Source organism: Bufo bufo, chromosome 6 (assembly GCF_905171765.1).
Source record: "Bufo bufo chromosome 6, aBufBuf1.1, whole genome shotgun sequence".
In the NCBI taxonomy this organism is placed as follows: domain Eukaryota; kingdom Metazoa; phylum Chordata; class Amphibia; order Anura; family Bufonidae; genus Bufo; species Bufo bufo.
Window position 1 is genome coordinate 337,045,532 of NC_053394.1, and position 18,068 is coordinate 337,063,599.

An 18,068-nucleotide genomic window follows, 5' to 3' on the forward strand; every position below is an offset into this window, starting at 1 on the left:
ATGCAAAAAGCAAGCATATATGAGGCTGACAAAATGTGCAACCCATTTCATTCCTTTCAATTCTCATTGAGGAATATTCAACTGTTTAGGGAAGAGGACAATTTTAAGTGCATATATTGCCTTTGCCATCCACCTTGCTTGATGCAGAGCCCCTGGGATGTTGAAACTGAAGTCGTTTTTAGACCAACCTCCTAGGTACAGGAGTGAGAGTAGTAATAAAAGTGATCAATGTGTGCAAACCCTAAATATTATCCAATTTTCTTGAAATTTGGCATATATATCTTTTACATCACTGAGACTCAGGCGTAAGCATAGTCATATGAAAAACGAGATTTTTGTATAACTTACCAGTAAAATCTCTTTCTTGCTCTTTCCTTGGGGGACACAGAAGACCTTGGGTATAGCTCATCTCCATAGGAGGCGTGACACTAAGTGAAAACTGTTAAGCCCCTCCTCCACAGCTATACCCTCAGCCTGGAGAGAGAGACTGCCAGTTGCGTGTCCAAGTAGTGAGAAAGGCAAAGTCCAACAAGGAACCAACAAGCCAACTAACCAACAGGTAACAAAAACTCGGAAACCGTGCAGAGAAAACAATGAATGGGTGGGTGCTGTGTCCCCCAAGGAAAGAGCGAGAAAGAGATTTTACTGGTAAGTTATACAAAAATCTCGTTTTCTCGCCCAGTTTCCTTGGGGGACACAGAAGACCTTGGGACGTTCAAAAGCAGTCCAAAAGGGGAGGGACCACAGCTCCAAGGTGAAGCACCCGAAAGGCATCAATGAACCGCCGCCTGCAGACCCAGGCGGGCCAAGGCAGCATCTGCCAAAGCCAGAGTATGCACCCTGTAGAACTCGGTAAGGCGTGCAAGGAAGACCTGTGGCCGCCTTGCCCAAATGCATGGCCGAAGCCCAATCCCTCCGGCCCAGGAGGCACCGACCGCTCTGGTGAAATGAACGGTGACACCAAAGGCAGAATCCTGCCCTTGGTGCGGTAACCTCAGCAACAGTCAATCTGATAAAGCGGAGGAAAAACCACCCTGGAGTCCGTCAATCCTATGCACGGACCTCCTGGAAACCCAAGAGGCCGAACGTCGACAAGAGTCGGAGATCTCCAAGTAAAAACGGCAAGGCCCAAACAACGTCCAAATCGGTGAAGTGTTGAAGCGAAAGGCAAACACCACCTTCAGAAGGAAGGAAGAAACGGGATGTAGAACAGCCATGTCCTGGGAAAATACAGAAGGCTCGGAACAAAAAGGGGCCATTCAGACACCCGTCAGAGACACGACTGATACGGAAAAACAACCGTACAGGACAGAAGGGGTAGAGAGAACTTCTGTAACGGCTCCAAGGACAAAGATTGGAGCGCCGAGAGCTCAGTATGTAGTCCCCAGGACGGTACCGAAGGACAGTACAGAGGAACCAAAGAGCCATTCCGAGGAAGAAGGACTTGACAGGCCCAGAGGGCCGGGGAATGCTGGAAGAAGAAGAACAGCGCCGACACTTGACACCTCAAGTAAAAGTCCCAGTCCCAGGTCCAGGCCGGACTGGAAAAAAGACAGAACCATGGGGAGAGAATTCAGAGTGGGGAATGCACAGCTTCCCACAGAAAGCGGGCGGGCGAAAACCCAATGTGATCAGGCGCAGACCAGTAACACGGGCAGAAGGGTCGACAAAAACTGGTCTCGTCGGCCCTCGAGCAACGTTGTCCCGTATCCACCCGAGTGGGGGAGCAGAAGGACAGACGGAAAGGACCCAAAGGATCCGCCAGATGCCAGGACAAGACAAGGCTAAAGTCCATGCTGATGTAGCCACGTTGTACAGTCCCGGTGTGGGAGATCAAAGGACAATCTGGACCGAAAGGTAGTCCCCCAAAGTTACCGAGAAGGTAAGTCTACCGCAGGACCATCGTCTGAGAATGGACCACGCAATCTGCACTCAGCGGGAGGACAGAACGCGGTAGACTCGGTAAATAGGCACACAGCTAATACAGCCAGTGTGAACAAGGGAGACAGTACCAGGCCAAAAGGAACACCGGAACCATCCACATGAACAACCATGCTCTCCCAGAAGGGAGGACAGTGAAAGAACAGCCTCTGAAGTCTGGCGGGGCAGAAGCCACATCGGAGTGATCTGTACCAAGCGGGAGCCAAACAGAGCCGGCGAGATAAGGTAGTCGAGACAGAGGCCGGCATAACACCCTCCAACCGAAAGGAGGAGGAGTGGCAACAGGGAAGCCATAGGACAGCCCAAAAGCAGAACCCCGCTACACTGTGAGACGCCCGGAACACCGCCTCGCAGAAGGCGAATACCCTGAAGAACCCAAGGCGGAGGTCCTCCGGACCTGGGTAATCGAGCACCCAAGAGAAGTTGGGTGACTTTTCTAAGAAGAGCGGCCCGAACCTGGTAGCAGATCAGACTGAAGCGTAGAGGCGCCAAGAGGAAGGACTCATACCACACTGCATCCGAAGAGGAGGAAATTGCAGCAGGCAAGGGAACCGCAGTCCTGCCAGAGCCAACGAAGAATTCGAGGGGCGCTGCAGACAACAGCACTCTCGACCATGTGACCACTAGCGCAGGGAAGCAATGCCGCGGAAGGACGAATGGGCACGCATCTAGGACCCACGAACACTCCCTGGGATGAAAGGCCAACTAAACGAATGAGTACCACCCAGCTCGGTGCAGCAGAGAGCAATAGAGCCTGTCCGGGTCAGGTGGACAGAATGAACTCCTTAGAGACGAGTGTAAGGCTTGCGGCAAGCATCGTATCCCAAGAAAACAAAAGAATGCCGCAGGAAGCAGGTGAGGCATACGTACGAGCAGCCCCGTAAGCAGTGAGAAGGCCAACCCACCTACAGGAGGAGAAGGCATACACGGCCCAAACAACGGCAAGAACGTCCGCTCACTGCAAAAAGGTTACTCAGCGAAAAAAGGGGGGCTCGCCACAGAGTGCCACAGCATGTACGGAATTGCAAAGTGCAACCTGAAAGGGAGTTATGCACAAGCCTAGTATAGCATGCGATGGAACGCAATCAGTCCGCCCCGAAAGGGGGGAAATTGTACCTGGCAAACTGCAGTCGGCAAGAGTGCAAAGGCCCGTCCCAAAAGGGAGTGATGCCTAAGGCCGTACCTACTTCAGAGAAGCAGGACATACCCTATAATCCAGCAGGAACGCAGGAGGTCCACCTAGTGAAAGGGGAACATGCACAGGGTTATCCTAGCATTAAGTGAGTGTGCAATAATACACCCAACACTGAACTCAGCGAGAGTGCAACTACTCTGCCAATGAAGGGGGACATGTACAAGTCCAGCACAGCCATACAAGGACAGCCGTGAATCTCACGAGAGGGCCAAATTCTGCCCATGAAATGAGGGGTGGTCACGCACAAGGCCAGCACCGTATCCAAAGGAAGTGCAAGCGTTCCACCCATGTTAGAGGGCCATTCTCATGGCCAGCAATGTATCCGGTGAGAGTGTAGCATGCCGCCCAGAAAAAGGGGGGGGTAATGCACATGGCCAGCATCTCATCCAGGGAGAGTGCGAGCACCCCGCCATGTATGGGAGTCATACACATGGCCAGCAACGTACCGGCGAGAGACAACACAGTCAGTGAGAATGTGTGTATGTCGCCTGAGGAAGGAAGGCATGCCCCTGGCTGGCAGCGAATCCAGCGAGAGTGCGTAAACCGCCCACGGAAGAGGGGTCATGCCTATGGCCGACAGCGGATCCAGCGAAAGTGCAAGCACCCTGCCATGTATGGGGTACATGCACATGGCCAGCAACGTACCTGCGAGAAAACATGTATGTATGCTGCCTGAGGGAAGGAGGCATACCCAAGGCCGGCAGCGAATCCAATGAGAGTGCAGCATACCGCCTATAAAAGGGGGTCATGCCTATGGCCGGCAGCGAAACCAGTGAAAGTGCAGCATGGTAACATAGTACATAACATAGTACATAAGTACATCATAGCACATCAGTGAGAGTGCAGCATTCCGCCTATGGAAGGGGGTCGTGCACATAGCCAGTACCGTATCCGGTGAGAGTGCAGTATTCCGCCTAAAAAGGTGGTCATGCACATGATCGGCAACAGATCCAGTGAGAGTGCTGCGTTCCGCCCATGGAAGGGGGTCACGCACATGGCCGGCAGCGAATCCAGTGAGTGCTGCGTTCCGCCCATGGAAGGGGGTCGTGCACATGGCCAGCACCGTATCCGGTGAAGGTGCAGTATTCCGCCTAAGAAGGGGGTCATGCACAGCCGGCAGCCAGGAAGAGTGCAGTATCCCGCCTAGGAGGGGGGGGGGGAATGCACATGGCAGGCACCATAACTGGAGAGATGATGAATGCTGCCTACGGAAGGGCCGCATGCACTTGGCCAGCGCCGTATCCTGGAAGAGAGCAAGAAAACCGCCTAAAAGGGGAAATGCCCTAGCAGCGACGCAGGCTGGGAGCGCAACACCATGCCGCCTGTGGAAAGAGGTCATGCAGCACTACTGATGAGGCTGCAGCGTCCTGCGCAGTCCAATAGAAATTAGTTATCTATTATTCATTATTATTATTTTTTTTTTTTTATTTTTTTTTTTAAACACAGCCTCTCTGAGGCTAAAGGGGAGCCACCATATAGGGGCACAGATCGTCTGAGACAGGAAAAAAGGGGGGCCAACCATACAGGCCCATTGGGAGCCGGCCTGTACCCAAAGGGTTAACAGGGATCCGGCCAGGAGGGCGGCGCTGCGATCCCCTGGTGGCGGAGGAACCCCCAGGCGGGAAGAATTCGCGCCTGGACAAGTTCCCGCCCCCTCCACCAGAGGCCGGAATTTTGCGGCCAGTAGGCCGCGAAGCCAGGGTCTAAATTTGCGGCGCCCGGCTCGTTAAGTACCGCCGGGACCTGAGGTGGAGTGGCCCTTCAAACCGGCAGCGGGTGCCCACCCCGCGGGCCGGTCGGAATTGCGGCCCAGCAGGCCGCGAAGCCTGGGACAAAATTTGCGGAGCCCCGTCGACCGGCACCGACGGTCGGACGGGGCCTGCTGGGGCATAGTCAAGCCCAATGCCGGCCGCGGGAGCCCACCCCGCCGGCCGGAATAGTCAGAGGCCCGGAATGGCGGCCTAGCAGGCCGCGGAGCCTAAAATTTTTGCAACGCCCGGCCGCACTGGAATATTAATGCCGGCCGGAGGCGAGGCCTTACTCCACAGCCTCAGCACTTGAGCAACACTCCGGTAAGGCCCAATGTGATCAGGCGAGATGGGGGGACCCAGAGACGCCCGTGAGGAGAAGGCAGGCGACGGCAGAAACTATGTCGCAGCTTCTGCAGCTAGCTGTGGGGAGACAGCCACTAGCTTCATGTCCTATGAGGGCCAGGAAAGGGGGGGGGGGGGGCAGGGAGCAGATTGTCGCTCTGCAGCACCCCAGGGGCCAGCCTAGGTCTGAGGCACAGTATGGGGGGTCAGGCACGCAGGAGACCAGGGTGGGGGGGGGACGTAGGGCTGGAGAAGCCAATCTCTCACCATAGCCGTCTTCACCCTCGGTCCATTCCAGCAGGGTCGCCCCTTCAGCTACTGGCACCGTAGTGGCAGGACGCTGGAAGAGGGACTTGGCGTGCGGGCGACCCTTGCGCTGGCGGGATGTAGGGGAGCTGGGCTGCCCTGATCCACCTTGTCTTCTGTGGGGGAGGCAGCAGTGCGGGTGACCGGCACTGGCGCAGCTCAACCCCGGGAGAAGCAGAGAGGTCTAGTGCGTCTCTGTTGTCCCTGATGATCTGGAACAAAAAGAAAAGAAAAAAGTAAAAATCTAAAATTTAAACAAGGAGAAACCAGCCCTGCAGAGCAGGGAGTGTCTTGCCTCCTTGGACACTAAGCAAAAAACTGGCTGCCTCTCTCTCCAGGCTGAGGGTATAGCTGTGGAGGAGGGGCTTAACAGTTTTCACTTAGTGTCACGCCTCCTATGGAGATGAGCTATACCCAAGGTCTTCTGTGTCCCCCAAGGAAACTGGGCGAGAAATCACATCTTTGGAAAAATGAAACACCCTACCCGATTTCGGCATTTCACAGAATTTATAAACACTTGGCTGTGAAAATGAAAAAAAAAAAAATTTCTTCCAAAAAAATGTTTCATAAAGCCCACATTTTTCATTTTCTCAAGGGATAACAGGAGAAAAAGCAATTTGTTACCCATATTCTCCTGAACAAGGCAACAGGCCGTATGTGGTTGTAAAGTGCTGTATGGGCACAACGCAGGGCTCAGAAGAGAAGGAGAGCCATATGGTTTTAGGATGGCAGATTTTGCTGGAATGGTTTTTGGGCACCATGTTGGATTTAAAGAGACCTGGAGTTACAGTGGAAACCCCCAAAAAGCAATCCCATTTTGGAAACCACACCCTTCAATGAATTTAAAGGGGTTTTGCACTTTGTTTAAACTGATTATCTATCCTCTGGATAGATCATCAGCATCTGATAGGCGAGGGTCCAACACCCGGGACCCCCGCCGATCAGTTGTTTGAGACGGCAGCGGCGCTCCAGGAACGCCGCGGCCTGCTTACTGTTTACCGCAGGCCCAGTGATGTCACGACTAGTATCAACTGGCCTGGGCGTGGCTAAGCTCCATTCAAGTGAACAGAGCTTAGCTGCGCCCAGGCCAGATGATACTAGTCGTGACGTCACTGGGCCTGCAGTAAACAGTGAGAAGGCCGCGGCGTTCCTGGAGTGCCACTGCCTTCTCAAACAGCTGATCGGCAGGGGTCATGGGTGTCGGACCCCCGCCGATCAGATGCTGATGATCTATCCAGAGGATAGATCATCAGTTTAAACAAACTGCAGAACCCCTTTAATGAGGGGTGTAGTGAGTGCTGTGACCCCATGGGTGTTTTAAAGAATTTAGAAACTGGCTGCGAAAATGAAAAATTTAATTTTTTCCAATAAAATGTTGCTTTAGCCCCAGATTTTTTAATTTATACAAGGGGTACCAACAGAATAAGGACCCCACAATGTCTTCTGAATATGGCAATATTCCATATGTGGTCGTAAACTGCTGTTTGGGCACCCCGCAGGGTTCAGAAGAGAAAGATCAGTGTGCATTTGGGGCCTAATTTGTGATTTCTACAGCACTGGCCGACAACTGCATGGGGTTGGAGGTGGAAGAGGTGACCCTATAATTGAAAACCAACCATCTTCAGTTTTCATATCTACTTTCGTCTAGCGCGACGTTTACTTCCTGGATTCGGCGGTGCTTGATTGACGTCTTCTCCCGGCCAGGCCGCGCTTGCGCAGAAGACTGAGGATTTTCTCCCAGCCAGGCCGCGCAATGTCCTGAACGCACACGCCGCCGCGCATGCGCCATGGTGACTTATTCCTGGCCTGTATAGTACAGAGCCGGCGTGTGAATTCGAGGCTCTGTAGTATACTGGCCAGGAAGAAGTCATCATGGCACATGCGCGGCGGCGTGCGCGTTCAGGCAGGGTGGATTTGATTTAAATCAAAATGATTTAAATCACAATTTAAATCACTAGTCAGTAAGGCTTGATTTAAATCATAGTTTTCTACATAAAGACTAATTCTTGCTGGTATAACTTATAATATGCAAGTAGATGAAGATTTAAACAACTTTTCATATTAGTTTGATTAGGTTGATTCTGCATTCATAGGTTTGTAGAAGTTAGGATTAAGATATTTTTCTCAACTCTGTTCATGTTATAACATTTTTGCTGTGAAGAAGAGGCATGTGATCTCTGCTGAGTCAAATTCAGTTTTGAGAACTGAAAGTAAACCAAGCATCTGTGATAATATCTTGTAGGCAGAGAAACTGCCCAATAATCTTACAAAAACCTCTGGAAGAGCATGACATTGTGAATGGATTAATGGAATTTATTTACCAAAAAAATTACACATATAGAAACATAGAATGTGTCGGCAGATAAGAACCATTCGGCCCATCTAGTCTGCCCAATATACTGAATACTATGGCCCTATCTTATATGAAGGATGGCCTTATGCCTATCCCATGCATGCTTAAACTCCTTCACTGTATTTGCAGCTACCACTTCTGCAGGAAGGCTATTCCATGCATCCACTACATGTTAAGGTCCTTTAATCTTTCCTGGTACGTTTTATCCTGCAATCCATGTACTAGTTTAGTAGCTCTTCTCTGAACTCTCTCCAAAGTATCAATATCCTTCTGGAGATATGGTCTCCAGTACTGAGCACAATACTCCAAATGAGGTCTCACTAGTGCTCTGTAGAGCGGAATGAGCACCTCCCTCTTTCTACTGGTAATGCCTCTCCCTATACACCCAAGCATTCTGCTAGCATTTCCTGCTGCTCTGTGACATTGTCTGCCTACCTTTAAGTCTTCTGAAATAATGACCCCTAAATCCCTTTCCTCAGATACTGAGGGTAGGACTGTATCACTGATTTTATATTCTGCTCTTGGGTTTTTACGCCCCAGGTGCATTATCTTGCACTTATCAACAATAAATTTTAGTTGCCACATTTTTGACCATTCCTCTAGTTTTCCTAAATCCTTTTCCATTTGGTGTATCCCTCCAGGAACATCAACCCTGTTACAAATCTTTGTGTCATCAGCAAAAAGACACACCTTAAAATCGAGGCCTTCTGCAATTTCGCTGATAAAGATATTAAACAATATGGGTCCCAGAACAGATCCCTGAGGTACCCCACTGGTAACAAGACCTTGGTCTGAATATACTCCATTGACTACAACCCTCTGTTGTCTGTCCCTCAGCCACTGCCTAATCCATTCAACAATATGGGAGTCTACGTACAGCCTTATTCTACATAATTAAAAAACAAATCTTTATTTCATGATGGAATAACCTTTAGATGGTAATATATTTTCCTCAAAAAGCATTTTATATATAAAAAAATCCGATTTAAATCAAAAAAATCTGATTTTTTTTGATTTTTTAAAAAAAAATCATTGATTTTTATCCACCCTGCGTTCAGGACATTGTGCGTCCTGGCCGGGAGAGAATCTTCAGTCTTCTGCGCAAGCGCGGCCTGGCAGGATTCGACAGGAGAGGTGGCCGTAACCAGGGGAGACCAAAGAAAACATCAGGTAAGAGGGGACTTATTTTCTCAAAAAGGGTGGGAATTGGGTAATAAAATGTATTTAGAAAAATGACCACTGTCAAATCATTAACAGATTTAACAGTGATCATTGTGAATACCCCTTTAACAAGCAGTGCATTTTGATTCCACTAGTGTTTTGCAAAAATTAATTCACAGCAGATGGTGCAAAGTGAAAATTGCACCTTTTACACACATCTGCCATTTCAGTGCCCAATATCTTGTGCCCAGTGTATGCCAGTGTGAAAAGTCAGCCCACGTACTATTACGATATGCGTACTGGTTTTAGAAACACTACCTGTGGCCCTAAACGTATGCTTGAATGTATGAGAGAGCTCAGGAGTAAAAAGGCATTGTGCCTTTGAGGCCCAATGTGATTTACTGTAGAGGTCCTCGGGTATGATGGAATCCCTGAGAGGTTAGCTCATTTTGGAAACTTCACCCATCAAGGTATCAAGGAGTGGAGTGAGAATTTTGACGCCGCCGGTTTTTTGCCAAAATGAATGTGCAGAGGGCCGTGCCATGTGAAAATTGCAGGTCTTCCACAGATATGGCATTTTAGTGCCTGATATGTTGTGCCCAGCTGGTACCATCTGAGACTCATCATGCCCTTTAAATTTTTAGGCGGGTTTTAACGGGTACTGATATGACTGTGATTCTAAACTGCTGTTGGGGTACGCTGCAGAAGCGAAAGACCTTTTGGCTTATGCAGTTCAGAATTTGATAGATTGGTTTACAGACGCCATGCTGGTTTTCTCCAGCCTCTGGGGTAGTAGTATAGCCATTTTCTGAGACCCATATATCTTATTTTTCTCTCGACAGAGCTGAGGTGATGTTTTCATTGATACCACTTTGGGGTACATATAACTTTTTGATCGGTTGATATTATGATTTTCGGGAGGCAATATGAACAAATATGTATATTTTTTTTTTTACAACATTCACCTAATGGAGTAGATCACATGATATTTTTATAGAGCGGGTCATTAAGGAAACCAAATACGTCTTTTTCTATTTTTGTTCAGTTTTACAAAATAAAAGCATCATTGAAAAGGAAAAAAAAAAAAGTTTTGCGTCAGCATTTTATTTAATTTTTTTATGAGGCGAGACGACAAGAAATACCTGTTCTGGGATCTTTATTTTTTTTTTATGGCGTTCACCTGATGGTAAAGATAAGAGATGAGCGAATTTCATATTTTGAAATTTGTTCCCGCTTCTTTTACTGGTAAGAGGTGAATTGCGTTATGGATTCAGTTACCACGGACCATAACGCAATTCTATGACGGAATGCCTTTAGAGGCATTCCGTTATTCATTCCGTCGTAATAGAAGTCTATTGGCTGCAAAACAGATCCGTTCCGTTTCCGTTTTGCAACCCATATACTTCTATTATGACTAAATAGAATTGAGTTATGGCCCGTGGTAACGGAATCCATAACGCAATTCTTCTTTTACCACTAAACGAAGTGTGAACGAATTTCATAACCTGAAATTCGCTCATCTCTAGTGAAGATTATGTGATACTTTTATAGCACTAGTAGTTACGGATGTGACAATACCCAAAATGTCAAAAAAAAAATCTTCATTTTTTAAAAACTGTAAATGGGTTAATGAGGGGAAACGGGTGTTTGTTTGTTTTTATACTTTTTGTCCCACTAGGAGACTCCTACAATGAAATACAATACATAGCGCACTGTAATGCATTGTGACCGTCAGTACACTGACAGCTGCCTATGAGAGCCAGCCTGTGGCCTGGGCCTCACAGGCATCTGTATCTGGTAGTCCCCAAGGCCTTTGGAAGCCATCAGCATCCTGCCGATGGGTAGAGAGAAGGAGCCATCTCCCTCAATAAACCACTTAGATGTACTGGTCATCATTGTCCTTGGCGTTAACCAACCAGCATTGGAATTTTCACCAATGCTGGTGGATACAGCCGGACCCCGCCCGATCAGAGTGCCATACATGTACGGCGTGGGTCAGGAATTCCCTTGTGCTGCTCTGATCACTCCTTATAATGCTTCTCTATTACAGTGTATTCTGCCTGTCCTTGGTATAGTCATAGACAGTCTATAGGCTCATACCTCTAGCAGAACCTTATAGGCATATGTGCATGGCAGGCCAGCGTCAAGTCTGTGTCTGCTATGAAAACCCATCAGCCCTCTTGTGATCTCAATGGGATCACAGAAAGAGCAAACTCCTTCCGTAAAACCACTTACATGCTACGGTCAGGTATTTAACCCTTAGAGGACCTTGCGATTTTCCGTTTTTGTTTTTCACTTCCCAGAGCCATAACCTTTTTTTTTTTTTTTTTGTTCACACAGCATTATAAGGGCTTATTTTTGCAAGACAAGTTGTACTTTCTAATGGCACTATTTAATATAGCATATGATGTATTAGGGAGCTGGAAAAAAATTCCAAATCAGATGGAATTGGAAAAAAAAGCAATTCTGCCACAGTTTTGTTTTGTTTTTTACCCCGTTAAAATGGACCTTTTAGCTTTATTCGCCGGGTTAGTACGAATACAACAATACCACACTTTTTTTCTTGCCTTTTAATACTGAAAAAAATAAAAACCTTGAACAAAATAAATTTTTTCTTTTCATCGCCATATTCTGACCCCTATACGTTTTTTGTAGTTATATGCACAGAGCTGTACGAGGGCTCATTTTTTGCAGGGCGATCTGTACTTTCAGTGATAGCATGGGGTGTGAGTGAAGAACTTGCTATTACTCACGCTCCGTGGTCACCCGCCTGCCCGCACTGGATCCTGACGTACGCCCGCAAGCACTATGACCTGATGCTGTGTGACGTCAGGTCCCAGTGCTGCACGTGAAGAAGAGGATGGAAGATTTCTGGAGTGTCGTCAGTGCCCCTACAGGAAAGATAAGTATTTTAGTTCACTGGCGCTGCGGCTGGGCACTGATGGCTAGTAGGGGGAGTGGGGATACTGATGGCAGTGGGGGCAGCTGGTGGCACGGGGAGGGGAAGCAACTGATGACATGGGGAAGCTGGTTGCACTGGGGGGAGCTGGTGGTATTGGAGGAGGAGCTAGTGGCATTGGAGGAGGAGCTAGTGGCATTGGAGGGGGAACCGGTGGCACTGGGGGAGGAACTAATGGCACAAGGAAGGGGGAGACTCATGGCAGGAGAGCTGATGAGTTTTTATAGAAAATGTTCCTTTAATTAATTAGCTTTTTCTTATTAGAGTACTCGATTAATACTCGAATTTGCTCTTTTTATTTTTATTTTCCATTGCTCCAGTCGCCATATTGGATAAATATTGTTATATTTTAATAGCATGGGCGTGTTCGCACGTGGGGATGCCCATGATGTGTATGTCTTTTGTTTGTTTTTTTAAGTCGCCCTGGGAGACAATAACTGGCAATCATTAGATTGCCCATTGTGTGATGGCTATATAGACATCATAGAACACTCCATTTACAATATACTAATGCAGTGCTGCCACCTGCTGGCCTGTATTGGTATATTATAGTAATAGCTACCAAAGCCTGCTTGAGGCTTCGGGCTATTACTGTAACGTGACAGGTTCCACGATCTCAGCCGAGGAACGCTGTTATGGGCACAGGAGCATGCGGCTCCTGCTTCCAGACCACTCAGATGCCATGGTCACAATTGACCACGGGATCTGAGGGGTTAAATGTATGCGATCTGCCATAGGGCTGATCGCATATATCTGCCGTAGGTCTCTGCTGTTTGAAACAGAAGAAACCCAGTGGCTATGGCACCCGATGCACGCACGAGTGGTCGTCATCTTTAAGGCTACTTTCACACTTGCGTTCGGTGCGGATCCGTCTGGTATCTGCACAGACGGATCCGCACCTATAATGCAAACGCTTGCATCCGTTCAGAACGGATCCGTCTGCATAACTGTTTTTTCAGATCTGAGTTTTCACACAGTTCTTAGTATATTCTAACTTGAAGCGTCCCCATCACTATGGGAACGCCTCTGTGTTAGAATATATTGTCGGTTCTGAGTTTCACGATCTAACTCAAATCCGATGGTATATTCTAACATAGAGGCGTTCCCATGGTGATGTGGACGCTTCAAGTTAAAATATACCATCGGATTGGAGAAAACTCCGATCCGATGGTATAATAGGGACTCCTGACTTTACATTGAAAGTCAATGGGGGACGAATCCGATTGCAATTGCACCATATTGTGTCAACGTCAAACGGATCCGTACCCATTGACTTGCATTGTAAGTCAGGACGGATCCGTTTGACTCCGCACGGCCAGGCGGACACAAAAACGCTACAAGCTGCGTTCGGGTGTCCGTCTCATGAGCGGAATGGAGCCAAACTGATGCATTCTGAGCGGATCCTTATCCATTCAGAATGCATTGGGGCTGTACGGATCCGTTCGGGGCCGCTTGTGAGAGCCTTCAAACGGAACTCACAAGCGGAACCCCGAACGCAAGTGTGAAAGTAGCCTAAAGTGGCGACTTCCGCCGTACATGTACAACTGAGGTCGCCAAGGGATTAAAAAAAGGACACTTTTAGGTAACTGTGTGAGAGCACCCTAAGGCCTCTAACACATGAGTGACTCATGTGCTGTCCATGGTCTCCATAGATTGCTTACGCATCCATTGACTTTAATGTGTGTATTTACACATCAGTGGTTGACCGTGGGTCTGAAGTGACACCATGGAAGCATGCCCTATTTTGTCCCTCATGTACATTATAGTCTATGGGTCCATGAAAACCATGGATGAAACAAGGACTAAAAATCATGGAACCACAGATGGATCACGAACAGTGTCACAGATGAAACATGGACCGTACCATCACAGACGTGTGAATGGGACCTAACCAGGACCATTTCTTCAGGGAGACTTGAGGGCCGTATAGGACTCATTACCCTGTATCCTCACACAGTACAATACATAGAGAATGAGGTTTCCAAATCCTTACCTTTGCATATATGAGACTGAGAGCTAGGCTTCCACTATAGACTATTATTAATCTGAAAGCATGCGTTCCCTTTTTCAGAAAATAATTATACCTGAATATATTGACTTTTTCTACCTACCTTATATGTTCCTCTCCTTGTTGGTTCTTTTTCTTCCTTGGTGGCTTTTTCTTTTTAGGTTTGGCAGCGTTACTATTCTGTTTATTGTTCATGCCAAAGTGTCCGGCAGATATGTCACTCTGAAGTAGATTCACCAGAAGAGGGCTGGTCAGGGTAACATCTTTATTAACAGGGAAATTTGGGTTTTGACCACAGGAAAGCTGATTTGCGTTTCCTCCTTGACCAAATGCAGTTGCAAATGATAGACCATGGCCTGGAAAGTGCTGTCCACCATTCCCTGCCATGTTCAGCAAGTGTTGTTGGTGTTGCTGAGCCATGTTTCCTTGTTGCTGCATGGAAATGTCATTCAACATAGCACCCAAATCGCTGCCAGTTTGAGCTGTGCTTTCATTATGTGGCTGTTGAAGATGTTGACCAGGCACAGCCTGTCGGAGGACCTGCCCCTGCATATTAACACCTTGTGAAGGATTACAACCTACTGCACCCTGTAGGGAAACATTTTGCCCCTGGAACTGCAACATGTTGTTGGCCAGACCAGGGGTTGGTCCCCTTATTATCTGACTAGGTCCTGCCATCACGCCTGCTGGGTTTTGATTACTAAATCCCTGTTTGTTGCCTTGCATAACTTGCTCCATTACAGGATTCTGTTGCATTACAGTCTGACCTTGGGGCACCATCATCTGGTTGTGAGGGGGAATCATTTGCTTCGGAGGGGTCATTCTCTGAGGTGCCTGACCCAGATTTTGAGATGCTCCCAAAATCTGTCCCTGGGACATAAGTTGGTTTCTTGAAAGTACCAGCTGTCCCTGCGTATTCAAAGGGGCTTGTCCTGGAAGGTTCACCATTTGACCTTGGGAAGATATTATCTGCTGGTGCATGCCAAGAATCTGAGATTGTGGTCCTTGTTGTGGCTGACCATGAAGACCACCAATGTTGACTTGGCCCACCCCACCTGGCTGCTGGTTATTCAGGTTGTTATGAAGTCCCATCAGATTGGTCTGCATCAGATTAGGACCCCCATGCGATCCTTGCATTTGACTGTGGGAAGATCCATTCGTCTGGCCACCTAAGAAGAACACAAAATATTTTTTCAATTTGACGGCAGCATAATCTGACAACAAAATGCGTATCTAATCTAAACCTTAGCAACAGGCTGGAAGCAAACTATCTGATCAGAAGTACACGGAGCAGGAAAGTAAATGCTGAACCTACCGTTCTAATCATTGTGGGGCAGAAAACTAGCAATGAGATATTTACACTCCTCAACATTGAAATTGCAACACCAAGAAGGAAAAGTTGTGGAATTATGGAAATCACCTGATTGATAGACATGTTAATGATATGCAACTAAGAAAAATAAAAAAAAATATTCAAAACACCTTGTTCACCTTAAGCTACTTTCACAGTGGCGTTTTGGCTTTCCGTTTGTGAGATCCGTTCAGGGCTCTCACAAGCGGTTCAAAACGGATCAGTTTTGCCCTAATGCATTCTGAATAGAAAAGGATCCGCTCAGAATACATCCGTTTGCCTCCATTCCGCTTTGGAGGCGGACACCAAAACGCTGCTTGCAGCGTTTTGGTGTCCGTCTGACGAAACTGAGCCAAACGGATCCGTCCCCATTGACTTACATTGTGTGTCAGAACGGATCCGTTTGGCTCAGTTTCGTCAGACGGACACCAAAACGCTGCAAGCAGCGTTTTGGTGTCCGCCTCCAAAGCGGAATGGAGGCAAACCCATTTTCTATGACACAATTGAAAACGGATCCGTCCTCCATTGACTTTCAATGGTGTTCAAGACGGCTCCGTCTTGGCTATGTTACAGGTAATACAAACGGATCCGTTCTGAATGGATGCAGACGTTTGTATTATCTGAACGGATCAGTCTGTGCAGATCCATGACGGATCCGCACCAAACGCGAGTGTGAAAGTAGCCTTATTCAGTTCTGAGTAAGCATGTTCAGAAATACACAAAACTTACACGCCTTGGCATGCTATCAATTATGTTATTAATGGTTGTCTGAGGAATGTTCTATCATGGTAAATGCACTTTGGCACACGAATCATCAAGATCTGCTGCCGACAGCTCCCTTTGCAATTGTCGACCAACAACTTCCCAGATGTGCTCAATATGAAACAAGTCCAGACACAGGGCAGGACATGATATTCATGTTTAGGCCACTGAGTGGCACGAGCAACATGCCGCCTGGCACTGTCCTGTTGAGAAACAACTCCTGGGACACTTTGGAGAAATGGCCATATCACTGGTTCCACAATCAAATCAATGTGATTAAGGTGTTAAATGTGTTGTTGGGGAAGGAGCTTTTGTGGGAGTGTGTGTAGATATTGCCACATAGTATTAGCTTGCCTAATTATAGCTTGCTGATTTTCCAAGTGCTGATTTTTATAAGTGCATTGGAGATATTCAGGAGACTAAGGGCTCTTTCACACCTGCGTTCTTTTCTTCCGGCATAGAGTTCCGTCGTCGGGGCTCTATGCCGGAAGAATCCTGATCAGTTTTATCCTAATGCATTCTGAATGGAGAGAAATCCGTTCAGGATGCATCAGGATGTCTTCAGTTCCGGAACGGAACGTTTTTTGGCCGGAGAAAATACCGCAGCATGCTGCGCTTTTTGCTCCGGCCAAAAATCCTGAAGACTTGCCGCAAGGTCGGATCCGGAATGAATGCCCATTGGAAGGCATTGATCCGGATCCGGCCTTAAGCTAAACGTCGTTTCAGCGCATTGCCGGATCCGACGTTTAGCTTTTTCTGAATGGTTACCATGGCTGCCGGGACGCTAAAGTCCTGTTTGCCATGGTAAAGTGTAGCGGGGAGCGGGGGAGCAGTATACTTACAGTCCGTGCGGCTCCCGGGGCGCTCCAAAATGACGTCAGGGCGCCCCAGGCGCATGGATGACGTGATCACATGGCACGTCATCCATGTGCATGGGGCGCTCTGACGTCATTCTGGAGCGCCCCGGGAGCCACACGGACTGTAAGTATACCGCTCCCCACTACTACTATGGCAGCCAGGACTTTAATAGCGTCCTGGGTGCCATAGTAACACTGAACGCATTTTGAAGACGGATCCGTCTTCAAATGCTTTCAGTTCACTTGCGTTTTTCCGGATCCGGCGTGTAATTCCGGCAAGTAGAGTACACGCCGGATCCGGACAACGCAAGTGTGAAAGAGGCCTAACTTAGAGCTTTTCCACTGTAGCAGAACTTCAGTGGTGTTTCTGGTAAATACTCAGACACTGTGTTTCAAAACAGGTGAGGAATTTTTTAGACAGGTTATCACTATTGGCTGATTGCAAATGAGCATAGGTGATTAAGGTGTTAAATTTGTTATTGAGGGAGGAGCTTTTGTGGGAGTGTGTGTATATATAGTATATAGCTTGCTAATTATAGCTTGCTAATTATAGCTTGCTGATTTTCCAAGTGCTGATTTTTAAAAGTGCATTGGAGATATTCAGGAGGTGGATACAATCTAAACAAGTAAGATTTGTTTGTTTATAATTTTTCCCCTCTTTAAAGGGAGTCTGTCACCAGCATTTCACTTTTTTAACCCTTCCCACAGCTCCCTAGCATGCTTACAGTTAATCAAAACGTTACCTCTGGCACCTTTCGCTCTTATAAATCCATCAAAAACGATCTTTATAAGATATGCAAATGAGGGATCGCAAGTGCCCAGGGCGGCGTTACTCTCTTAGGTGCCCTGCTTGCTCAGCCTTTTCATTGCGTCCCCCCGCCCCTTCCTACCCTCCGCCCGCCCATCCTTTCCCTCTGACCGCCTTTCTCATAGCTTGTTATTCTGCCGAGATCCCGCGCATACGCACTCTGTCCGTCAGCCGGCGCATGCGCACTGCGATGCCCATTCCTTGTATGGCATCACAGTAATTAATGCGCATGCGCCGATGAACCGCCTCCTTTGTTGTGTTTTCGCATCGTCAG

General features: G+C 47.8%; 1 protein-coding gene across 1 annotated transcript in view; it reads right to left on the minus strand.

The window, feature by feature from the left end:
• Nucleotides 1-18,068, minus strand: part of NCOA6 (nuclear receptor coactivator 6) — a 78,391-nt gene that overhangs the window by 25,695 nt on the left and 34,628 nt on the right. The window contains exon 9 of the mRNA XM_040434692.1: nt 14,120-15,185. Coding sequence (XP_040290626.1) covers nt 14,120-15,185 — 1,066 coding nt within the window. The remainder of the gene's footprint in view (nt 1-14,119; nt 15,186-18,068) is intronic.